We start from the raw sequence: 25517 nt of genomic DNA, 5'->3' as shown, positions 1-25517 counted from the left end.
CCGGGTCGTACCTACCTGTGCCCACTTTCGTGTCGTTCATGGATACGACCGGGGACGTCCAACACTTGAAGATACTCATGTGGAGGATACTCTGGATCAAAGTCTTGATATTTTCAACCTAGCAGATCTGGTATATGAACAAGAGATCGATAGTATTTTGGGGCAGGCATGAACGGTGTCATGGATGAGCCTGGCTTATTGGGATACAAATGATGTGCCTAAGCCTCGCCTCGCCTCAAATCGCCCATATTACTGAGATCCCGGCGGATCTTTCATATGAGCACAGTGGAGAAGAGCGCGGTTCCTTTGCAAATTCACAGATGTACACTGATGAATTCAAACGAAGTACGACCCGGCTTCGGCACACTTTGGAGGAAGGGCCATATTCCTTTCTCCCTCCATCGCACCCGACAGTCTGGTTGAAATGGCGCATAGTTGCACTCGTTACAGCGTAACGTGAGTCACAGCCTCGAACCTTTTCCAGTCCAATGAGGAGAGATTCAAGGCATGCACAGCTAGATGGAGAACGTCGCGAGCTGCTCTGTCGAGCTTCCGGAGCATCTAGTACAAATTCATTGATCATGAACGGAGAGAAGGCGGTGCAGGAGAAGACAAGTACGGTCAGAAAGCCGAGAACACAACACATCACTACGTAAAACACGAGAAGAGGCCCGAGTCTAGATCCAGCTTGACAAGCCGTTGCCCGTCCGGCGCGCGAGGACGGAACGTTGGGTTATCAACGCCCGTTGATCAGTCTTGCCCCGTCACTCAGAGGACTAAAGTGGGGAAGAACCTTGACACTACTGGCACGAACGTTCATACTCAGTATTGTGGGACGAGCCTGCCAGCGTCTGCATCGTCGGGGCTCGAAATAAGGGAAGAGATCAAAGCGCTCGACGGAATGCACGATCCCTTCGAGGCGACCTTGTAAAGAGGGTGAATCAGCGTAAGAATGAGGCGAGTATGTACCTTACCTAGCGAACAGCATCTAGCACTACACTACTCAAGCTCGGAGGAGAACCCGATTGTTTCCAAGTTAGCTCAGGGTGCCTTAGCTGAGCTTCTATTACCTAGTACCTGCCGCTTAGGCCGTAGGTATTAGAAGATGTATGGTGCCTCGCTTGTGAGCTGAGTTAATAGGAACCGGAGACGCAAGAGACGCAAAATAGGCTGGACATTTGGGGGTCTTTTATTCAGAGGCTCCACCCTGGCGTTATCCATTTTAGTCCGGGTGCATGGCAGCATGCAGCCCGCTATTACTGACAGGTTCGGTCCCTGCGGAGGCGATGAAGTGAATGAGGGGCCGAAGACTCGTCCAGAGACATATGGTAGGTCATTATGTATTTGTTGTATTGCATTGGAACATGGTATCACGGTGGTTCCACTGTTCGAGCAGTCATGGACTCAATTAAGTTGATCAAGATAAACAATTACTGTCTCTCATATCTACACAGCTGACAGCCTGACAGCATATATTTTGCGCTGCATTGCTAGTACATTGTTGATATGCTCTGCATTTACCTCAACCGCTGTCCGGTTTTGTCCGCTGCAACCTTGCATGTTGATCTTGAAATTGGTATATTTAGATGTAGCCTTGATTCGCTTTTTTTCCCCTGATGGAATTTGGAATATTGAGTTTGGGAGTCTGAGCTTGAGGATTTACACTATCGTCCTAGTCATATGGGGAATCGGGAGCCGTTGAAAGACAAAATGAATTGAATGCTTAATTGGTGTGTGCCGGTGCGTGATCTACTTAGCTTTTCGCTTTTCCATGCAATCATTATCGATGAGAAAGCCCGAGTCCCCGGGTGAGGTTGAGCGCTCGCATTTACTATGTAAGTATTATCTGCTATTAAACAATGGCATTGAAAAAGAAACAACAAAGAAAGGCTTTATTGTCCATAGTCATACTCCATCATGTATATTCTGCTTCCGATACCGTGCAGCGCCCCCAAAACTATGGGAACATGCTCGAGCATAAACGCTTCACGCGCAGTTCAAACATGGATACTGATAGTACAAACCTCTAATTGTCCCTTTCAGGACTCCTGATCCCCGTGTTCCCGACCGGGAGAAAGAAAGATAAACAAAGATGATCATGATCCAAACATTCCATTCCATTCCAGTCATGCACGATCCAATCCCGTCCCGTGGCGCCCCTCTCTCTTCATATGGTTCCACGCGCATGCTGGGGATGAGATGAGCTCCATGTTTGATTCAGGTTCCCACTCTCCATCCGGCGGGAGGATGGTCCAGGTCTCACGATTCAACGGCCAAGCATCACGTCTTTTCACAACGGCTTTATTGTCTCACCCTTGCGTCTGGCGCGTCCGGCGTCACAACCCTATAGTCTACACTCTGCAGTACTCTATAGTCTACACAACCCTGCAACCCTGCACCTGCACCTGCACCTGCCACTGCTACTGTTACCAACAGTTTTCTCTACATGGACGTACGTCTTGAATGATCCCCTTTCTATACTTCCCCCCTTTTAAACAGCACGAGGGATGTGGATCAGGGAATGCACTTTGTTCCGGTTAAAGCTGCGTCTCCACGCTCTTTTGAGTAAGGGGAGCAGTGTGTGATGGTCTTCGTGTGCACCAGAGATGCTCCAATGCGCCGTAGAGTCCGGAATCAGTAACTGGATGGTCTATGGCTGATCGGGCAGTGAACAGTGAGCAGCGACTCAGTGAGCACCCACTGACAACTTACAGTAGACCTGTCTTTTCTAATATATACGTGTCAAATACTCCTTCATTCGAGATCTAGCATCCCGGCTGCTATATACCTGATCCGGACTTCACTGGCTTAATAATAGCAATTCAATGAACGATGCTCCATAGCCCTGCAGTCAACCTCATAGCCCATATAAGCCTGATTTAAGAAAGTGAGGCGAAAAGATGTCAAACACAAGGTCGACAGGCTGGAGGAATGCGAGGAATGCCATGTGCGGAGTCTGACTCGGGCTCCTTCGCATTACATATCGCGGAGACTATAGGGGAACCAACCCCATCCGCTCTATACGGACAATGCCAGATTTGGAGGTCGATCAGTCCTATCTTTCTTCTTGTTGTCAGAGCTACTGTAAGTATTCTGGTCATCCCGATGGTACAGTCACTTCTCCGACCAAACCTCAACAAGATTCGAGACTATTATTAACGTCAAAATGGATGATCATCCTAACGCGTTTCAGGAGTTTCTCATCCATGATCCACCCCGAGTCTGCGGCCGGCCATTTCCGGCCTCTTTCATTTATTGGAATCCTGGGATCTCCTTGACCGCTTGGCTTCTAAACGTACCTACAGAGTGAAGTGTAGGACTATGAACGAAAAATATACCGTGCTGATGGACCAAGCTCAGACTCCAGACAGAGCTGACTACAGTAGAGGCGCCGAGACTAAACTAGTAGAATCCGGAGTGTCGGGATGGCAAAGGACATGGATACCAGTATTTTACGTGCACTTTGCGGACCATCCTCGGCCGGAATGAGCAACAAACACTTGCGCAGAGAATGCAGCATTTGAAGAAAGACAAGGAAGCCAGGAAAAAAAAAAGAGCCAAAAAAAATCACCCTTGGTAGTTTCACGAACTAAGAAACAAAGAGCTGTCAGGGAGGTTTCGGCCCGCTCCCGATTCCTTAGCACGCTTCAGGAGCCAAGGATGTCCCTGGTCTGGTCTAATCTGGTCAGGTCTAGTTCGGTCTATCAAAGTACGAGTCAAGCGTGTGCCGCGCGAGGATTCCGTCTGGGTCCAGTGGAGAGGCACACCCAATGGGGTAGGATGTTTGAGTTAGAGTAAGTGATCTAACCTAACCTCGGAAGGGGGTCGTGGAAAGGATTCAACTAGATTTGGGATACGTTGATCGGTCGGACGACGGGGTATGATGGGAGAGAGAAAAGTTCAAATTGGTAGGGGTAGCACTCTACCGTATATAGGTACATTGTAGTGTATACTTGGACAGTGTGTGGCTCTGGCGCTCTGTCATGTACACTTTGCAGTTTGCACAGTACTACCACGATACTGTTGGTCGGAAAGCCTGGTATTGACATGGCATGTGATTCTGCCACTCACTACAGTCCATAGCTTAGGTAGAATCTCCCCCTTGACCACAACGTCACCGCGACTCCAGCTCTGAAGAGGCAACATATCGCCTGGACCGATAAGTAAACAACGACAACCATCGTCCAGCACTTCCCCTCAAACATCCTCTCGACAAGACCAAGTCTTCGTGATTCTCTACATAACCAGACTACTACTATAGCCACAAAGCCCCCGACCCTCATCACCAATCAAGTACATAATTTGATCGTTTTTGATGGATGACGGCCTACTTTCGCCACAATCGGGTCTCGTGCTACCTCTGACCCAGCGTGGAGTCTCCACATGGCCATGGGAACTCTGACCCGAGTTCAAGCTAATCACACGCATATGTATAGACCATCCATTGACTTGGAGACTGCTCGTCCACTGTCAAATTAACTTTCTCATGGTCAAATGCTGTAGATCAGATGAACATTGTAGATCTTTTGGGCTCGCGGAGTGGCGAAGAGACTCGCTCACGTGTCGGGTAGTTCATGTGATTTTGGTGCAAAAGATCAACAGAGAACCCTGGATTGTACTTCAGGGGTGAGGGCAGCTTCTGATATGCAGACCGCGATCGATGCTAGAGACTGAAAGTCCTTAAATATAGTATAGTCACCTAGGTTGTTGTATCACTCTCGCCTGTACATACTGCTACGCCCAGGCATATCCATACCTATAGTTAGTAACTACTTAGTACTCTCCTAGACGACGCCTGGATTCCCGAGCTCAGAGCAAACCTACTTGATGCCCCCAAAGACTCGGGCGGGTCGAATCCTTGAGCCACGAATGCACCGTCTTGTCCTGTTTTGTCCCCTGCTTTCTTCTGGCCTTTGCCTTCATCCTTACTTGTTCTTCTAAGTGTACGCAATCAATTCTGCTCACTCCCTGATCTTCAGGATTGGTAATAGTGGTATGCCTTCCATATAGCATCCTACATCAGAACGGCACAGCCTTCGCGCTCGTAGAGAGAAAGAGGTAGGCAACACCGGCAGAGGAATGATGATCGTCAAGGGCAAGAGCAGGGTGGAACCCACTTCGAGCCGTCGGCTGTCACACTACTGTCATTCTACCACCTACATAGTCCGACTAGAGTGTGGAAATACTGACTGATTCGTGTTCTGTGAAAGGGCGCGTCTAGGTTAGTCAGAATGAACAAATCAAGGCCCGAGAGGGGCAACTGGTCAGTGATTCATTCTGTCCCCGTGGCAAGTGGGAACCGAGAGAGAGAGAGAGGTAGGGAGACCGCGAGGGCACGCGAAAGGGGAATTAACTGGAACACAAGAGACCAATGACCGCACAGGAGAGTTTTTGATCTCGATAGGGGGTGTCCTGGAGAGAAAATTATTAATTAATTATTGAAAAAGAGAAGAAAAGGGAGAGGAAAAAAAAAGGCAGCGGAGTATGCATTCCATAATCTTGTTGAGGCCAGTGCACTCCCCGGTACAGATGGAATAGTTCCGGTTAGACGGGGATCTGTAATTAATACAGCAGCACAGTAGGATCAATGCATACAGCAGACCAAAGTCACAGTCAGTGCAGGACTAGATCTTGCGCAATGGTCATTGAATGGCCAGTAACAAGGGTAGTCCCCGCTACAAAGTACGTCAAAAGTTCAGACTACTGCATGTGTACGATGGTCTCAGATCCCACGCTGCCTTTCAGCTCTGGTTGTTTTTTTTTTCTTTTCTGTTTTTCCTCAATTTGACGTGCACTGGTCCATCCTTGGATCTCATGTTTTCTTTTTCGGTTCATACCTTCTGTGTCAATGGTGTTCCGCCTCAAGCCACTTCTCCTATTCCCGAACCGTCCTGTCATTCTTTGCTCCCGTGTGGGTGGAGCACTCGAGGCCGCTGGAGGCCCTACTGGAGTCTGAAAGTCGTCATCCAGGTACCTTCACGATACTCGATAGTGGATAGTTATTTCCTGCTATGCACCTCAGTAGTAAGTTCAAATCACTTTCATTTTTCAGTGTTCCATATGCGCCTTTGGTTAATTCAAAGACATGAACTCCCATCCTAGGCGCTGTCGAGTTGACCGACTACTGGCCAGTCATGCAGAGAGCGGCTGACTCCCACAATAGCATATTCATGACTCCAGTACCGGTCTTCATGAAAAGGTCCCAGAGTCCTGTACTGAAACTACTGATACTCATGACTCAGTACCGTACATTGGCCGTCCAGACGTGGTCTAGTCGAAGCTAATGAACGGACACGAGTCCCAAATCAGTATAGATCCCAGCGGTTCCACTCCTTTTGTCATCCCCATCGGAGGATCCTTCTTCCCTAGAATCCCTACAGAGTACTCCCTCTCCAGTCCAGCTGCTTGGCTCCAGTCTTTGTTCGCTCAAGAGGGGTGGATCTTGGGTCCATTCGGTTCGGTCCAGCCCCGTACCTGGTCCATGCGCGGCGGAGGTCGGATTGCGGCCTATTCCAATTTCCCAGTATTCTCCTGGGTCACTGGCCGCTGGTCGCGCCGCTGAAAATCGTGCGAATGATCTCTGGCACTCTCTCCACTGTCCAGTCACCAGTGGTACAGAGTAAAGAAACGAAAAGTCGGGGACTTGGTGGCGAGTGCGCAGCGTGCACTCGTGCAGTGTATGTACCCTGCACCTCGAATCACCATATCACTCTTTGCTTGCATACTGTACCGGGGTACCTGATTACCTACTGGATGCATTCCTCAACAAAGTCTAGCCGTCAGTAATTCACTTGCGATGCTGACACCCTATTACACTACATTCATACCTAGTTACCTACTCATAGTCTCATACTACTTGGTACTTGCCTCAATTCTCCCGCCTTGAAGTCTGGGGAGTCGGTCTCAGTAGTGGAACTAACTTACGAATGTCCATCTACCTTTTCGCTGGGTCTCTGCCTCAGCCACTGCCTCGTAGGCTTGGAAGATTCCAATGTAGTAATGTACAGTACGTGGCTACATGCTATACCTACGCCGAATCCACCACTCCACGGGTCCCTCGCCCGTCCATTCACACTCCAAGAATAGCTGCCTGTGAAGGTCCGTGATGTCCATACCTGTAGCGCAGGCCCAATTCGGCCCCCCTTCACACGGCCTTTTCCCTCGTTCCCGATCTAGTGTGGAGGTCCAGTGGCGTGAGAAATTTGAGAGACCACTTTCAAGTTTTCTTTTCCAGCGATTCCGATATCCTGTGAAATCTGCATAGCTTCGGTGCATCTTCGGCTGAACACTCTAATTGATTATTGTAATTCGTTACTACCTAGTACCTACTATCCACTTTCTTTGATTGCCAGGTGGAAAAAGACCAGCCTGGTTCGAATATTATTGCAATTGAATTTAAGAGACGAGTGTTCAAGTGATCCCGAGTGTACGGTCGTAGCGCCCTCTCGTGATTATGGTATTTGCCATCGGATCGGCCATCAGACGAGATCGATGATCAACCGTCATAGATATGTCTTGCCATTCGTCCTCTGTTGATTTCTACATATACATTTATTGTGATAGGTGCATGGATTCATCGCCGGAAGTGACAGTCGTGCTACACACGTCCCTAGCGAGGAGGGAATGGATTGCCCAGGTCAACCTTAGCAGTGGACCTCTCGAGCTATTCGAACGGAAGTTTTACCCTTGGCTTGGACTGCGGACATTACTAGTCCGGATTTCGGGCACTAGAGATGTTAGTGTCAATGGCAAACAGCTTAGACCTCAGATTTAAATTGGTGGAACTTTATTCTCTTGTGAGTAAATACATGAATGGGGTTGAGAGTGCGATCAAGCTTGCAACGCCATATCGGCCGAACGAGACATTGTTCTCATGCCGAGATCATACCTTATTTCGAGTTTCACGTGAAGACAGGATGGCGATGCTGCGCATTGTAGGATCCTATTTAAAGGGATGTCACTGGGGATTTAGTCGCAAGCAGAGGAACCATGGTCTCGTCCGTCAGGCGACACGACCCGGTGATGACATGAGGACTAGATGACGTTTTTGCGCGAGAATTGAATGTACATCTGCTGCGGTCTCTCATTCAATCGTGTTCAATTGAGTACACCGATGCCCGAACAGTTGGACACTAACTGATACACGAGTCATTCATGGTGATCAGTATTCCGTACATTATCACTCGATCGTCCTTCTTGTTAATCTGACACTGTAAAGATACGGTACAAATGACCGGGGCTGCGTCGAGACTCCAGAAATGGCGTGTCTCCAACTGTCAAGCGGGAGCAAATTGCACGATATCCTGTACTTTGTTTGGGCAGATCGCTTTCGAGGCGAACACCAGAGAGTTTCCGCTAAGGTGCTAATGGATGGCCATGGCGCAGAGCTCCACCTCTCTTGGTACCTTGTCCATCTGCCCCGTGCTGAATAGAGCGAGATAAAGAGAGAGAGAGAGAGAGAGAGAGAAAACGGGAGTAGTGGAGAAGCAACTGGTGGATGACTAGATGATAGACAATAATCGTTGTATTCAATTGATTCTTTGGGTCTTTGGCCTTGCTACAGGATATGAAAATGGACTATTCGGCCAGGTGGTCAAGGTACTGTGTTGCTGTACTCTGTCTCGGGGCACATGCAAACTGGTCATTTTGACACCCACGGTTGGGATACGGAGTATGGACCTGATCAACCGCATGCTAAGCCATGCTTTGCGGATGTAGATAGTGATCCTAGATACACTGCTGATACAGTAGTAGTATCATGTATACAATATACATAGTTACTCTTCACTCTATACCTGTTCTATCCTCAGATACTGTCCCTAACCACGTATCGCCAACGGTTACATCTCATGCACCTGCGGTACCCTCAACCCCCAGGTTCATCCGGGCCCTGTAAGTCAACTCACCCACGGGCGGTGGGTTCACGGACCTCTCTCCACTCCCATCCCCATCCCCGAAACGGAGATCTTCCTTCTTCTGCACCGCCCTGTCCACCCCTTGCCGATGTGATTCTCATCCGTCGATGCTCTCTCCATGTCATGCCGGTCTATCTGCAATCATCACGAGTTGGTCTGTTCGCAAGAGGTGTCTTCCTCTGCCTCCTTTTGATCCTCTCGGTAGAGCCGTTCGAATCTTGCTCTTCAGGTAACTAACAACGACCTTTAGTCCCTCCTCCACCTCTCCATAGCCCGTCCAAATCGCATCACCGAGCAGATGGAAGGTCTCAGGGCTCCATGCGGTACGGTCCTGATTTGGTCGGGGAAGCAGGGGGTCGTGCGTCCGCTTGCCGCAGCTCGCCGGAAAGAGTAGTGGGGCGATGGGGAAAAAAGAGGGTCGAAGACGGGGGCAGCGAGATTCGAGATTCCTCAAAGCCCACTCCTGAGCTGTCGGAGCGTTCTGAGAGGAGGCCCGTCACGATGAGGGTGAGGGGGAATCGGCGGCCTTGGAGGTCTGTGGGCAGAGACAGAGTCCTCTGCTTCTCTTCTTCTGTTGACGACGATGCCACTGCAGTGCGAGGGACTGATTAATAACCTGCCAAGGGGCTCAATGCGCCAGGTACTGTCCAAAGTACAAACGTACACTCATACAGTACTACAATCCTACTAATAGTCTCATGCAGTTGGGGGATTCAGACATTTACCCACTGATTCAGTCTTGTACTAATGCTTGCCCACCTGCACGGTATGAAACAGAGAGACTCGATCAAAAGATCAAAAGTCCAGTACTTCGCGACCATGGACCTTACGTATGAAACGCGTCAATCGCGTCGAGCAGCAAATCTTTCAGCTTGTCGACCAGCGTGCTCAGAGTCTCGTTCGTGTCTTTGCTGCGTACGGTCATCGTCCATCAACCCCCGGTTTCTTCGGAGATTCTTTGCACGGACGTTTCCTCGAGGCTTTTCGAGGTCCCCGGTGCATCTCGCTCGAGTTGGTCCGTTGCTTTTGCTCTCTTTGCATTGCGGCGGCTACAGACATCCCCCATAGTACGGGGTAATTATTTCTTGGGTGATGCTGCTGTTGGGACGGGGATTAGCCGGTCAATCATCAGCGACTGAGTTCCAGGTTGAGGGAGCGCATGTTACTGTAAAGATGAGACAGGACAAGAATCGTGCTCACGCCTGGGTTTCCGCGATCATGTGAGGTTGAATCCACGAGCGCTCGTGGTCCCGATCCATGCTAGAGCTTCAAGTTGACCACATCGTTGATGTCTCCAGCTTTTGCCAGGATCCAGATTCCGGATGGTGCAGCTGCCAACAGCAACGGTTTGGACTTCCATGTGCATCTGCTCGTCTTTTGACTTTTGATCTTCATCTTGTTGGTCGTTATTCTTTTTTGGAATTTTTTTTTGTTCTCTTCTTATTCTCATTTTCGTTCTCATTTCATGTCATTTCCATTCCATTTATTTCTTTTTTATCTCTTTTTATTTATTCTTTTTCGCTCTTGTCTCTTTTCGGGTTTCGCCCATCATCGGCTGCACGGTGCCTCGCCTGTCCGCTAGGAAGATCCCCAGATTGAGTTAGTTTTTTTTGAGTGGTATTTGATTTTATGGTGGCATATTAATAGCATTTTGATCATTTCATTTTTTTTTTCCTCCTTGGGGTGTATTTTCCACTGGCCACGAATTGGTTCGGTGATTAGATTATCATCATTTCTGAATTAACGATCCTCAGCTCTTTCTCGCTCTCTACCTCTCCCTCGTATTGTTCTCTCTCTGTCGCCCTATCTGGATTCCCCCAGAATTCCCACGACTCTGTTGATGCGACTGGCAGTCTACGGTGACTTCCTGTCCGTTCATAATCTTCTTTCCCGTTCAGCTCGATCGCATCACTCTCGGTGGAGCTGTCTCTTGTTCCTCTTGGCCCTATGAGAATAGGCCCTGCCCCCTGCTCGAGGTGGACTTGATACCCCAGCGTGCTCCGCCAACTGTCGAGTCCGGCAGTCTTGATCCACCCGCAGTACAAAGTTGCCTGGTGATCGCATTCTTCTGGGCGAACTCGACTTCCTCTGCACGGGTGTCTGATAGTGTGGCATTTCACGGCTGGAGTTCACTGGACCGGAGTGCAGATTCTGAGCTTCCTCGGATCATCGTCTCGGTCGGTGGATGGTGTGATTATTTGGATTATAATCATATCGCCTCGGCGAGCTTATCCTTTCTGCACCAATTCTTCCGATTGCCTCTTTTGCACGGCGCTCCCCGCTCAGATCTAATCTGCTACTACTGCGACTGCGACTGCGACTACTTCTGTGGCCACCTTCTCTGCCATCTCGTACTTCTTTATTTCTCTCGGAATTACCGATTTCTTCCTGGTGCTTCTTCGTTGGGGTCCATCTTGTCAATTATTCCCCTTGTCTGTTCCTGTCATCTTTTTTCAAGTCCCTTATTCTTTCGTCCCTTTTCGCCTTTTTTATTTTCTTTTTCTCAATCTGCGGTCTTGACCACTTCATGATCACCAGTCCCTCCTGATCTACTTCCTCTTCCGCTTCTGGCACCTGGGAGACTTTGCAGCAACCACCACCTCTTCTCTCTTTCATACTCTTTCATACTCTTTCTTACTCTTTCTTCCCTCTTCCCCTCGATACTGGCTCGCATCGACACATTTGCCGTGTGTTTGCTCAACATCTGGTTCGGTTCGACAATTCCATGCGTCGCCGTGTGCATCTTCATCCTCGTCGCGGCCGCCTCGTACTCACCTCCATGGTACCAATTGTACCTTGAATTATTGGACCGCCACAAACGCCTCGTCTACTTTCTGCTGTTTGAATCAAACTAACTCCGTCCTGTCGGCCGATGCTTCTGACTCGTGAGCGTCTCTCTGCCTTTCGACAAGCCTTCAACGCTCTCTCTAGAACTGCAACTACCACCACTTCCGACTGAGGTCACTCGCAGCCCTGAAGAAATAAGGGAATCGCCGTCACCACCATTGCAAGCATCATCATCATCATCATCGCCAACACCAACACCAACAACAATACCTCAACCACCACCACCACCACCCCCACCACTGCCACTGCCACTAGTATTTCTGCGACTCATCCACGCCATTTTTGACATCGGCCCGGGGGAGATATCTCATCAACCTCATTTCACTCTTGGAATTTGTCAATCAAAAGGCACCTCTCCGCTAGCTGCTCGCATTGACGGCCACTCGCCCAGAAAAGAATCATTCAACATCGCATTCCACCATGGAACCATATCCCCCGCCGTCATCTGCGACGCTGTCGCCTCAATCTCCACCCGTGGGCCCCGTGGGTCAAGCACCATCTTCCATTTTTCGGCCCCGTCGATCCGACGATTGGCACAAGTATCGCGACATCATCGAGCAATTGTACCGCAATGACCAGCTGAAACTGCGCGATGTCAAGCGAATTATGGAACGTGAATACAGGTTCTATGCCTCGTAAATGCTCCCCTCTTTTCTTACGTGCTTCTTGTTTGTGACCTGATCGGTTGAGATCTCCCGTTTCTTCCCCTATTTCATCGAAAAAGGATTCCGTCTTGTACCCATCGGCGGGTCGCGATTGTGATAGCCTCAGGTAGCATGATCTTTTCAAGTTGCCGCCGGCCATCCGCGGATTTCTGTTTGCTGGATGGCCGTGTGGTTTGTCGTGGATTTAGCTCGCCGTCATCTGCATATACCGGTCTCATCTGGCATCTTCGTCGATGACACCGCCGGTGCTGATCCACCCCGATGCATCCTCCTGCCGTGACTTGTGTTTCCGTACCCAGACTGACATAGTTGTGGTTTGACACAGGGAGAAACAGTACAAAGATCGCCTGGCTGCCTGGCATGTGCGCAAGAACATCAAGGCTAAAGAGGTGCATTTGATGATTCGGAAACAGCAGAAACGTGCTGCTCGGGGGAAGGCGACTGCCTTCCGCGTCAATGGTCAGGATGTGGATGACAAACGAATCGCACGTTTTGTCCGTCGCTATGGACGGTCCTGGAATAATGACAAAGATCGGAATCCTGAAGAGCAAAGTCCCGAGCCTAGTATGACCAATCCCTTATGATGCACCAGAAACGGTTGACCAGAGCCTTGTTCTGACAATGATCACCAGAAACTCCATCGGATATGACTTGCTATACACCGGAACCGGAGGATACGGCACCAACGCCCGTCTCACCACCAGATGTACAGTCTCCCACGAGGGAGACATCGGCGTATCCACTGAGTTACGGTACGTTCTTGTTCCTTTACCATCAGCATCGACCTCTTTTTTTTTTTCTCGTGCTTTCGCTGCACATCACCTGAACCTGAGCGTCGGTTACAGCAAACTTTGGCCACCGCATCTAACATGTATTGATAGATCCCAGCTCCATTGAAACTGTCCCGGATCTCATCATGGACGATGATCACCACACGTTCCCACCCATGCACATGCACCCCAGCCAGGCTCAAACTCAAGCTCAAGCTAGGAGGACATTTCACCCACCGGAGCCCACGATACATCAACTATCTCTCCCACCATATCCGACCCACCAGCCTCATCAGTCACGCCCTCCTCATCCCTCTCATCCCTCTCATCCATCATATTCATCTCATCCTCCTCCACCACCAGCAGGTCATTCTCAGTCCGGCCACCCATCATTGCAGGCAGCGCCTTCGCATTCTGTCGTTCACGCGCTTCCGTCGCAGCCTGCCATGACCCATGGCCAAAGTCATGAACCCCATGCCCACTCTCACCAGGCCCAGCCACCGTCGATGCTTCCACAGCCGGGTAGTGCACCGCATCACGCGACGAACATGAACGGAACATCGAACATGTACCATCAACCTCGGACGGGGACCTATGCCAATCTCGATGCGTTTCAGAATCGTCTGGGTGAATTGGGGACAACTCTCAACGAGTCCATGGCCAAGTGGGCCCGAGACCAAGACCCGAATCAGGAACTCTACCATGAAGGACTGGGACTATGAGAGAAGCTACGGAGCTCCTGGCCTGCTGTGTTGAAATCGAACGTATTTTTCGGGCTGGAAGGGGGTGGTTGCCCAAAAAAGACGGGTTCGGGGCTGGAGATGTCGACCCATTGACCTGTCAGTCATCATCTCATCATCAGTGCTTGACGCTGCCGGTTTTTGTCCCCCTCGACCGACTTTTCCTCTTCGTCTTCGTACCGGTTATATTTGACTCAATACCTCTGTTCGAGCCATTTTTTTCCGACAGATATCTTTGGTTGTCGTTGCTCGATACATTCCACCCCCGTGCTTGATTCCTATGTCCACGTTCCCAGCGCACTCATCATCTGTCGATTCTTTGAAGGAGTCTCATCCTGGCATCTGTTTTCCATATCTCATACTATTAGCGTGGCCCATCTGCTTCATTGTGACTTTTCTTACTCATTCATCATATGTTCGTGTATCGGGAGCAGCACTCTACGGTGATGAATCCGGCTTCTTCCTCTGCACCGATACTACTGCATTGGAACCTCCTCTTTCATCTTAAAACTCTGTTTCCCTTCGATCTACGTTGCCATTGCCATTCTCATTGCCAAGTTTTTAAGGCTTCTCTACTCCGTCCCCTCCCTTGTACACGCAAGCATTTTTCCAGCGAGGAACGATTGATCAGTTGAACACAAGATCCAAAGAACCCCCAAACCAAAACAAGTCAAAAGCGATGGCCGACGACGAAGAAATCCGCATAGCAATGGCGTTCCGGTAGAATCTCCTCCACTCCAGCCTTTCGTTCCCGGCTCTTATCCAACCATTCTCACTCGTCGCTTTTCATCTTATTGCACCTTTGTTAGAGTCGTAGGTGGTTAATTCCCTGCACTTGTTTTTCGGTCAATCCTGGTGTTTCACTAAATAGACGGGCTTGTCCATACCTATTTCCGAGATAGCATGTGCTCTAGATCCCATGAATATCTTCTCCATCGACTTGAGGAGTCGAACACCAGACACGAGGGACATCTAATTAACATGTTGTAGAGACCGCAGATCGATCGATGTACAGCCTCGATCGTCCTCGCCGCATATCCTTTCATTCCCGTCGCAGTCCCCAATAGACCGGGATCTGCGTGTCTCTCGAAATCTACGCGAGCAATGTCATGTTGACAGTTGCCCCATCAGGCCGGAGAGTGAACGTCCGTTCCGTAGTTGGAAAGATAGGCCTGGGTGAGATATCAGGGCGGGTTCCGCGAGATGGAAACTTTTCTCAGAGTCTTGTCTATTGGTGTGTCCACTGGTTTCTGGACTTGATGGTCGGAGTTCCTACGGAACTTGGGTATTGGACGTAGAGATGGACGAGGGTGTAGATTCTACGTTGCGTTCATACGGTTCAGGAAGAGCGGGTTCTTTCAACAAGTTTCGTGGCCCCTGCCAGCCTGGAATACGTACCAGCCTAAGATCAAGCCCTTGCACTGACCTACGACATCGCGTTCTCTGAACGAGGGCTTACATGGATGAACGGATCCTCTTCCAACAGAGCCCCAAATTTGCACATGCAGGCTTCATCATTCATTGCGGGGAATAAACGAGTCTAAAATTCAAATTCCTTGCGGAAAATATTCACATCCATACCGGCCACCACCTGATCGGCCAAATCTCGCCGGCCCATCTGGCTGAAGACCCGACGAAGCGTGTCGTACAAGTTCGTGCTCTGGTTCTGACTGATGTGGAGCATTCGCTCCAGACGCTCGTCGTCCAGGCCATTGGCTGCGCCTCCGTCGCCGATGATCTCGCGCGCTCGTTCACGACCTTCTTGCTCGACGACGCGGTGCATCGAAAGCGCACCGAGAAGGTGCTGTGCAGCTTCGGGGTAGCAGCCGATGTTGATGCATGAGACGCCGAGGTTGTAGCGGGCTCGAACGAAATTGGGGTTGATGGTCAGGGCTTGTTCGTAGGCTTCGATGGCTTCCTCGGAGCGACCGCTGTTGGCTAGGGTGGCGCCCAGGCGGTTCCACAGTAGATGCAGTTGCTCGCGCTGGTTGGTGCTGCCGGATTCGGTGGAGGCCAGGGCGGCGGAGAAGCAGTCCACGGCCTTGTCGTATTCCTCGGCGCAGTAGAAGAGGACACCCAGACCGACTTGGACGTCTGGGTCCATCTGTGCACCTGAGGGTGACAATTGGGCGGCCTTGATGAACAGCTCCGTGACACGGTCATGCAAGAGTTGGCGGTCTGTGAATCCGAGGTCTGCGTCACCGGACACTTCTTTGGGGTCGATGATGGAGGGATATTTATGTGATAGCCAGCGCTCAAGGGTACGGTAGGCGGTGGAGTCGTATCCCTCGTTGGTATATGAGACGGCCAGTCCCATCAATGCGTCCAGGTTGCCCGGGTCGATCTTGAGTGCCTGCTCCAAGGCTCTGATCGCTGGAAGTTCCTTTTCATTCTGGGCCTGCGCGGAGCCCAGCATCGTCCACGCTTGTACATGTTGAGGATCTTTTTGAACCGCAGCTTCAAAAGCTAACGCCGCGAGTGAGAGGTTGCCCCCTTCCCGCATGATCTTCACACCTTCTTCGAACGGGTTGTTCACGGCCGAGTACACATTGTCTTGCTCAAACATGTAGTCGCCCAGCTGAGGGTCGCGGAAGCGCGTGTTGAGGCTATCGAAGCCGTCCCAGTCACCTAGGTCACCGACGTGCACACTGTCCGTGACATCAAAGTCACCGCCCTCCTCGGCCAATTTTCTACTCGCGGCGGTCTCAGCTTGGATTCGTTCCCACACAGACTCAAACGCATCCTCGGAGATGGGCACTGACCTGTCCAGCTCGTTCAGCTCCGCCTCCATTGCCGCGTTGGCCTCGTCATCAACCTGAACCTCATTGCCAGCAGTCTCCATCTCCGCAAATTGGGCCTCCCAGTTCTCGTCGTCAAGTTCGACCATTCGACCCTTGCCCTTATCTTGTGTCTGTCCCTCCATTGGCTGCTGCGGCTGCTGCTGTTGTTGCATCATCGGTGATTGCATTCCCATCGGCCGCATCATGCCCATACCACCCATGCTTCCCATGGCACCCATGTAACCACCCATCCCCATAGGGTGCTGATAACCCGCCATCAGCGGCGGAGTCGCGGCCGTCGCAGGACTTTGCGATTGAGGCATACCCATGCGACTCTGTTGCTGAAAACGCGCAAACTCCGCCGGGGCAAATCCAGGCGTGTTGTTCATCTGGGCCGCGCCCGGAAACGCAGCCTCCATACGAGCTTGCTCGCCGGGGTCAAACTCCGCGGCCCAGCCGGGGGATCCTGTCCGAGCAGGCACGTTTTGGAAGTTCTCTAGCTCTCGACGCATGTGCTCCATGGCAAATGGCTGTGGTGACGGTCCATTTAATTGCTGGCCGGGCTGTTGCATGAAATCATCCATCATCTATACATTGACATGGCCCACGGACACAAAAGGTCCAACAGGCCGTATGGTTAGTCGTCGGTCTGATTCTTCACGAATCTGGGGGGTACACAGGCCTCCACTACTACCCCTCTCCGCGCGCGGCCTGAGTGGAAGACTGGGGTTGTTGGCTCGCAAAGTTTCTCGAGCACAAAGCACACACCTGATCCTGTCCTCCCATCATACCCCGTGATCGCATACTCTCTTGCATTCCCGGCGCCCGACCGACCAGCCGGTCACGTTGTAGGGACTTGTCATCTTGGACATGCTTTGTGAATTGCGTGAGGGGGTTTCCCGCCGTTGAGCATTCAGCTCCGCCGAGGAACGACATGTCGTTAACCCGTGTATAAGTGTTTGTGTGTATATAAGATATAAAATGAGAGGATACCAGAGTATCCGTGTTGACGCTATTCAAGAAAAAATGCCCAAGGATATTCAGAGGCACAAGCTGACACAAGTTGAGAGAAAGGACAAAAGACAGTGTCCCCGGATATTTGCCCGAGACGTGGGGTTGGATCAGTCACTAATGAGCTTGCCGTCAGCCGAGGTTCCCCGGAGGTCACGTGGACGGCAATTCGCTGGCATCAACAAGCAAGCGGTAAACCCACCGAGCAGTAGTCTATGTTGATGAGGGTGTTACCGGTGAGCAAGTCACGCTTATAGGGCCAAAAAACGTAAGGTCCAAGGTATTTGAGGTCCAGACAAGCCAGAAAAATTTTGAGCCGGGGAAAAAATCTGTCTTTCGAAATATGGGTATAAAGTGTAATACAAAAGTCGGGTTGAAAAGCCTACGCCTTTTCTTTCCACGGCAATGATTCATCAACCTTCTCGCCCTCGGCCGATATCATTTCTTTCTCCAATGCCCTTTCAGCCTCCTCGGCTTCCCTTCTGGCCCTGTCCCGCCTCCTCGCTGCGGCCTCTGCTTGCGCATGCTCCCGGTCAACAGGCTCCAGTCGAGGTTTCATCATGCCAACTCGTTTCCTTTCCGCGAATGTAACAGCCAATTTACGCCCGTATGGTCTTTTCCTCGCGAGGACTTCCATCGCCTGCATGGCCGATTCGGTATCGAGGAACTCCATGTGCGCAAAACCTCGCGGCATGCCAGATCGACGGTCAACAGGGATGCGAACATCGAGGAGATTCTTGACGTCGTGGACGAGATCCTGCAAGTCCCGGTCCGTCATTTCGAGAGGAAGGCTGCCAATGAAAAGGGTTTCCGTTGGAGGGTATGATGCGCGTTGGTAATTAAAATGGCTACGGGCGTAGTGTGCGACCACTTGACGCCCTTCTAAAATCGTAGAGTGCATGCCTTGGACGGCGGCCGTGGCTTCGTCGATGGTATTAAATTGAACGTAGCCAAAACTAGAATTCGATTGGACGATCAGCACAAAATCAGGGTATCGAGGAGAAAAATGAGTGATGTCAGAGTACATACCCTTTACTGAGACCGCGATTATCATGCACAATCATGGTATGCAGAACAGTCCCGAACTTCTCCATGTGTTTTCGCAAATCCTCAGCTGTGATATCGTAGAAAAGGTTCCCAATGTATACAGTTTCGTTCGGTGGGATTTTGACTTTTGGCGTAGTGCTTGTCGTTTGCTTGGATTGAGCATCTTGCTGAGAGGACCCCGTTTGGGCAGGCCTCGTTGATACGGAATCGGAGTGTTGCAAAGTGTGATCGTCCTCCTTTTGGCCCGTACTGGACGGAGGTAATGATGAGCTCTGCGATGAGTTGGAACGAATCGAAAAAGCTGTGTTGCGCAAAGTACGTCTTTGAATATTCGATTGCAAGCGAAAAGCTGTCAAGCACCGCGAGCGCGCATTGGATATCGTTGGACACGAGTGTAACGATGTCACGACACGAGTTGAGGTTCGACGGAGACAATGCCTGGAAGGAAGCCAAAGTCAGCAAAAGTTGTTTCATCACCAAGAAGAAACAATCCTTCGTCAAGCATGCCATCACATTACATTTTCTTTTCTCCCAAGATAAGATGTGTTTGACCAAAAAGTTTTCACAACAATTATTCACGGGTGCTTTGTCCGTAGCATGTGTTCCGCATCAATCCAAAAAAGTTCCGCGGAGCGATAAGAACAGTCACGTGATATGTGTCCGGACTCGCCGGTTCATCAAGTGGGTTCATGTACAATTAATTGAACGATTCGTATGATCAGGGACTGGATTTACTACACTACTGGTTTGAACTCTCGAGTCTCGACTGTACTGCTACGGAAAAGCGTTGGAAGGACGAAACATGGTTTATTCTGAATAGAGCTGCGGTCGGGAGATACATGATGGGGATGGCAAGTCACGAGGCCTTGCCTAATTGGGAAGCGACAGAGGACGAGGCAGGTGCCCTGACATGTATCCAGTCTGTTACGCAGGCGCTACATTTATTGCGCTGACATCAGAACTGAAGATGGATCGCAGTCTGGAACTAGGCCAGTCTATCAAAAACCTAGCCCGAGGTCTACTGCCTGTGGTTTCCCGGATGCATCGCCAATGGAGCGCGGAGAGCAATTGACCAAGTCTTCACGATGATGGGCGAGAGTTGCTTCACACTCCTTCTACTTCCCTGGGGACAATCAATAATCAAGATATATGCACCAAAATCTGATGTTTTGAGAGTAGAGGGGTCTCGATCTATCTCATAATGTACATTGAGTTTTCCCAAAAGATTAACGCCCATTGCGCATGTCCATTCCAACCCTAACACAATGTCGGTAAGAGCACGGCATTCATAATAATTGTAACCCGTTCAGCACCAAGGAAGATGGATATTTCATCTGCAGCGCAAAATTCAAACAGTGGTTTCGCAAAGTGAGGTATCAATATCAACTAGTATCCCAACAAATTCGCCGGGTCTGAAACAAAACATATGGCCCATCATCAGATTGAGCCTTGACTGCGACCGGTCGCCCCTGACTGTGACGAGGTCGGCGTGAACCCTGGAACCGACGAACTCGCGCTTTCAGGAGAAGGGCCCGGGGGCGAAAACACATTAGAGAGACGCGGCATTGGAGGGCCATTTGACATGGTTGGCGGTCGAATCGTTGACGCCAGGGGATCCGTCATCGCGGGTTGTGTCAGCCCGACCCCTTGAGGCGTTGGTTGACGCTGTACGTCCATCATGGGCCAGAACTGATTCGCAGTGTCAAAATTGGGATTTTGAATATAAGTGTCCCAAGCATCCTGCGAAGAAATTGTCAGCTCACTCGCGGTTTCTTACAAGGCAAGGGCCTCTCAGTTCGTTGTTGACTTACCCAATCTAAATTGACTTGCATGTCTGGCATCGATCCAAACATGCTACTAAACGGCGACAATGGACCGGGCATCTCTCCTGGCATCGTCGTCGCACCCGTCGTGCCCATCGGTACTGATGTGTCCGCACCACCACCCATCTTGAACAAGGGGTCCGGGTATGGTGAGGGACCAGGGTTCATTGGACTCATCCCGCTACTGAGGAGGCCGAGCGTCATTGCCGCATTTTGTTTCTCATCCTGCGGCTCGAACATAGCGCCGCCTGCACTCGGGATGTTATCACGCCCGGGGACTGCGCTATGGAGCTTTTTGAGCATGACCTCCAAAACCGAACAAGCTTTGAAAGCTTCCATGCTCTCTTCCCGCTGCAGTTCCCAAATCTCTTTCGAGCGCTGGATGATAGCAAGCATTTCCTCGCCTCGTTCGCGGCCCCATGCATATGTGTCGCCATAGGGACGATTTGAAGCTTGTGGTTGGAAGGTTTGGTAGAGATCAAGACAGACAATCGTAGCTGCGAGGAGATAATCCGCGCTACTGAGGGAAGAGTGTAAGTCGCGGCCACGCAGACGGCTATTCCGTGCCTCTGAATGCAACACAGCTTGAGACTCCAGGATCTCGAGTGCAGAGTCAATGCAAGTGCGGCGAGAATAGGTAAAGCGGGGATTTTCTCGGGCACGTATCAGGTATGGACGATGCAGCATACACTGCGCTTTGTGGTATATAGTCATCACCTAGAGATTAATCCCGTTAGTAGGAGCCGCGAGTTGGAGTCGTTACGTCCAGTAGCTCAGGACTCACCGAATAGCGTGATATGATAAGGTTGAGAGGGTCATGTTGACATTCCTGCATGGGTCTGATCTGGAGATGATCAGGAATCATGTCGCGAGCCCGTCGAAGATCCGCATCAATTTCCATGACCTGCTCATAGGACGAGGAGGTCACTGCCGAGTAGTACTCGTTCACCCGGCCGAAAGCATACGACAAGCGGGCTTTGGAGATCAAATATGAAATCGGCGTCGGTTCACTGAGTTGGCGAGCCGGCGGCAATTCTTGTGAGTCTTCATCAAAATCATCATCATACAGGTTGCGTGGCAGCTCCGTGTCCGTATCGGTGGTGCGAAGCATACTTGGCATGCCCACCTGAAAAGAGAATAGCAAATCTGCCTGCCGTACAAATGCCCAGACACGACGCCGCATCTCACCTTGGAACGGTGTCACGTTGGGGAACGACTTTGAGTCACGGTGATACCCCATTCGCATCGCTAGTCGTGCGATTACGCCCGCCAAGACCCAGATTGAGATATCCGCATCCCGGGTTTGTGAAAAGTCACCGTGGAGGTGGAAAACGAGTGCTTCGATTAAGAAGCGGTGCGGTTTCGTAAAGTCGGCCAAGGTCAGACATTGTGCCACCGAAGTCCGGAACGATGCCGCCATGTCAATACACTTGCCCCGGAACTCTGGAGGCTCGTCCCCTTCTCGATGATAGGAGAGCATGGATAATCTCATCATCGCAAAAAGCAGGGCAATCCACACGAGTTCCGTTTGCGACGGGTCCTCCCAGTGTCGATTATATTGTGCTTGGAATGACGGACCGTGAAGGATGTGCGTTGCAGGGTCGTAGCTGTTAAAGTAACGAGCGACAAGGATATCGGTTGTGTACTTCGATGGCATGGCTGCCATGATCTCCGGTCGGCTCAAGGGCTTCATGACCCCAAAGAGGATCGAGGACCCACCAAGGCCCTCACCTGCTGGCCTCGTCGCAGCCAGCTTCTCTGCCTGGTCGTCGAATTGTTTCTTATGCGTGGTAAAAAAATTCCTGACTTCGGCAATCTAGGGTGGATTCGGGTCAGAGATCAATCACACATCACACTAGTTGGATACGGAAAATTGAAGGTGTCGACTCACATCATGCAGCACCGATGCCCAATGCGCTTCACTGAGGTAATACGACTTGCCGCTGTCCATCTTCATCACTCCGAAGGACTTTGTGACTTGTTCCGTGTCGCTTTCCTCTGGGTTGCCTTCGTTGCCATTGTCCATGTCGTCGACGTCGATCTCGTTCGAAAGTCGTGTTGACCCAGCACTGCTTTCTCCTGAGATTGCGGCCAAAGCGGCCGCAGGACCAGACGACTGATTACCGTTGGTCATCAAAGATAGAACTAGACCTTCCAGCCGGTCGATTCGATTTTGCATATCATCGGGTGAGGTGAGCGCAGTCTGTTGGGGAGAGGTCTTTTTCCGATTGCTTGCCTGGGCGTAGCTGCAGGATGCCGCATCACCTCGTTTGACACAGTTCTCACAAGGATGAGAGCGGTTACATTTCAACCTAAGATGAGGCCTGTCAATAACTGGCTGGGGATAGGCATGGACACACGCGTTTCCACAAGATTGTTGCCGGCCGCACCACCTCCAGAGATGATAGGAAACTTACTTGCGATGGCGGCAAGGCGCACAGGAAAGTGGTACTCGGTTGCGTTTGCGAATTACCCTGAAGTCAGGGGAATGCGCGCCTGCACTGGACGACGTCGTTGATGGCGGTGTGGGTGTCATACTGAGGATCTACCGTAAGCAGAGCTCGTGTCTCCGCTCCGTGAGTTCAATCGACAAGTCCTGTAGGTATTTGGGGCTGCAAACTGAATGTCTGTAGGCCGCCACACTCCCTGAGACTACGGCCCGGTTCGCGTGCAGGGGAGCTGGTATGAGCGATGAGATGTGGATGATTCGGCGCGGTTGTCGATAGACGATTGTATTTGCGCCGGCTTTAGCGACCGCTACTGTGGCAGGATGTGTAGATGTTGTCGTCTGACGGGCGACTCTTGGCAATGGGTTCGTAAAACGGTGCGCTGGGTTTGGATAAACCACGTCGTGTCCCCTGATACTTGGCGCAATTCCGACTGCGTCGCACTGGTGGAGGGGGAATCAAGTACGTGATGCAAACTTCCTTGAAGATGCGACCAGCTAGAGTGGAGGTCGTAAAGCGTGGAGGAATTGTCGAAAGCTAGCAACCACTGCTGCGGGTTGCGCTGAGCCAGCTTGCAGTCGGCGCCGGTACCCAGTACGAGGGGTTGCTGCCGCTGCGGGAAAACCGAGACGAATTTCGAGAGCCGTGGGGGCCAAGAAGTGTCACGATTTGCGGAGGGTGATCCAGTTAGGTAGAGTATCTCCGCAATCTGACACAGCTAATGATCCTGTTCCAGATCAGTTCCTCCAAAGGATGAGGAGAATCAGACGAGAAGACAAAGACTGATGCCGAATTTCCTCGAGTCTCCTCGAACCTTAACGCGACCGTACTCAGTACTGATGATTAATCCCGCAGTTATCTCCGGCCTGCTCGCCTTATCAGGCCGATAAAGTCGGATCAATGTCAATGATGAGTTCACGGGTAACTCTCGAGGCTCACTTTTGCTGTGTGGTTCGCCCAGACAACAGTCCAAAAAGTGGGGGGGGACTGGAACCACGTTCTGGAAGCACCGTTACTGCTTTTGTCTTTTAGAGTTGTGCGGTAGTATTACCACAGTATTTACTATTGTACCATTTACTAGTTAGTAGTCACCATTGGCATTTACTAGTTAGTAGTTACTATTTAGAAATTAGGCAGTAGTACAGGATTTCCCGTAGGCTCGACACGTACATGCTGATACCGTGACCAGTTTAGTGGAACCTGGAAAGTATCACTCTACCAATTTTGAACTTGAATAAGAGTCCAATAGAGTCTGCACTCCAACAGCCCTTGGTGGGACATTCTTGGTCTACAGGGAAATCTCTAGGCAAGCAACAAATAACTTTGGGTATCGTAAATTCTTCGAATCATGGGTCAGTCTTCCCTCCAGGGTCAAATGTGGAACAACGACGATGTGCCGGACCATAAAATGTCACCTGGAACGCCTAAAGTCAACGAACCTGATTAGTGTCTTGTTCGTCGGAAACGAATATATACCTGGTATTTGACAACTGAACAGGGATATGGTGAGTCATACCAGAAGTCTACTAGTAGACAATGGACAGGGTGGGAAAATACTGCAATCATTAGCTAGACATATGCCCGATGTACCTATGAACATGCTCTTACGGTTATGGAAACATCGCGATCGCCACACACGTATGACATCTCCCGGTCGGCAGCCCTGACTAGCTAACTTAGAGGTCAGACCAAAGCTCTAGATCATCCATTGAGAAATGGGACTTCAGAATAATGTGTAGCACCGATAGAGTGCATCAGAGAGGTACTGGCTTATCTACTGCCTATGAGAAGACATAGCGAGGAGGTTCTCATTTGTTTCATGGTCGTTCTATTCTCTGCACCTAGCCTCTAGGTGCCTGGTGAATCAGCCTTTTCTACGAGGCTGTTGTATAAGGTATCATGTGTCTATTTGTGTGTCGTGTTCGTGATAGTAGATAAAGATGAGATATAGACAATCACAACTAAATCTATGTACTGTACTCACTCTTTGACGAGTCAATACTACTAAGTAACTATCGTCACGAGGGACTACCGAAATCCCTCCGACGTAAGTATATCAAGGGCTGCTAATCATAAGGTACGCTTTAAATTCTAAATACAAAATAATACGTAGTGTAGTAGGGAATCCGGTTACGTGTATATGGAGCAGATGGCTTGCAGAGGTGCGTGTGCCTGATGGTGGCCTTTTAGTCGGGAGAGACTAGTTAGACATTACGAGAGGGGGTCAATCAACTTGACAACCAAGGAATTAAACGACTTCATGGGATCCGGGAGATCCATCGGAGAAGGGAATTAAGGGTTCAGGACAGTCTTTACGGTCGGATTCTTTTGTATTACAATGATACACTCCTTTTAATCTTCACATGTGCCTCTTGACATACAACGGATAGGTGTCGTACGGTCGGGCTGGGAGATCTCTGGACGTGCGTGCTGGTGGTTGTAGTTTGGTTCCTCTATGACTCGACCTATCTG

General features: G+C 50.5%; 4 protein-coding genes across 4 annotated transcripts; 1 reads left to right on the top strand and 3 right to left on the bottom strand.

Moving 5' to 3' along the window:
• Positions 1-12182: 12182 nt before the first annotated feature.
• N7539_008345 (Clr5 domain-containing protein) lies at positions 12183-13919 on the top strand (the record flags this gene model as incomplete). Its single annotated transcript, XM_056937945.1, has 4 exons — positions 12183-12397; positions 12753-12991; positions 13060-13179; positions 13309-13919. 4 exons carry the CDS (start codon positions 12183-12185, stop codon positions 13917-13919), a joined length of 1185 nt encoding a protein of 394 aa, XP_056787037.1.
• A 1558-nt stretch (positions 13920-15477) lies between these two features.
• Positions 15478-17653, bottom strand: N7539_008344 (tetratricopeptide repeat protein; the record flags this gene model as incomplete). The annotated part of the gene is made up of 2 exons (XM_056937944.1): positions 15478-17304; positions 17486-17653. 2 exons carry the CDS (start codon positions 17651-17653, stop codon positions 15478-15480), a joined length of 1995 nt encoding a protein of 664 aa, XP_056787036.1.
• A 457-nt stretch (positions 17654-18110) lies between these two features.
• N7539_008343 (nucleic acid-binding protein) lies at positions 18111-19148 on the bottom strand (the record flags this gene model as incomplete). Its single annotated transcript, XM_056937943.1, has 3 exons — positions 18111-18684; positions 18758-19076; positions 19136-19148. 3 exons carry the CDS (start codon positions 19146-19148, stop codon positions 18111-18113), a joined length of 906 nt encoding a protein of 301 aa, XP_056787035.1.
• Positions 19149-20212: 1064 nt separating this feature from the next.
• N7539_008342 (uncharacterized protein) lies at positions 20213-23143 on the bottom strand (the record flags this gene model as incomplete). The annotated part of the gene is made up of 5 exons (XM_056937942.1): positions 20213-20515; positions 20587-21315; positions 21383-22414; positions 22490-22910; positions 23016-23143. Coding segments are annotated over 5 exons (2613 nt in total), but the record flags the coding sequence as incomplete, so codon positions are not given.
• Positions 23144-25517: the final 2374 nt, after the last annotated feature.

This window comes from Penicillium diatomitis (genome assembly GCF_028827545.1).
Source record: "Penicillium diatomitis strain IBT 30728 chromosome Unknown utg000012l_segment0_segment0, whole genome shotgun sequence".
NCBI lineage: Eukaryota > Fungi > Ascomycota > Eurotiomycetes > Eurotiales > Aspergillaceae > Penicillium > Penicillium diatomitis.
The sequence above is the reverse complement of the archived record's forward strand: the minus strand, read 5'-3'. Positions and strand labels throughout refer to the sequence as shown.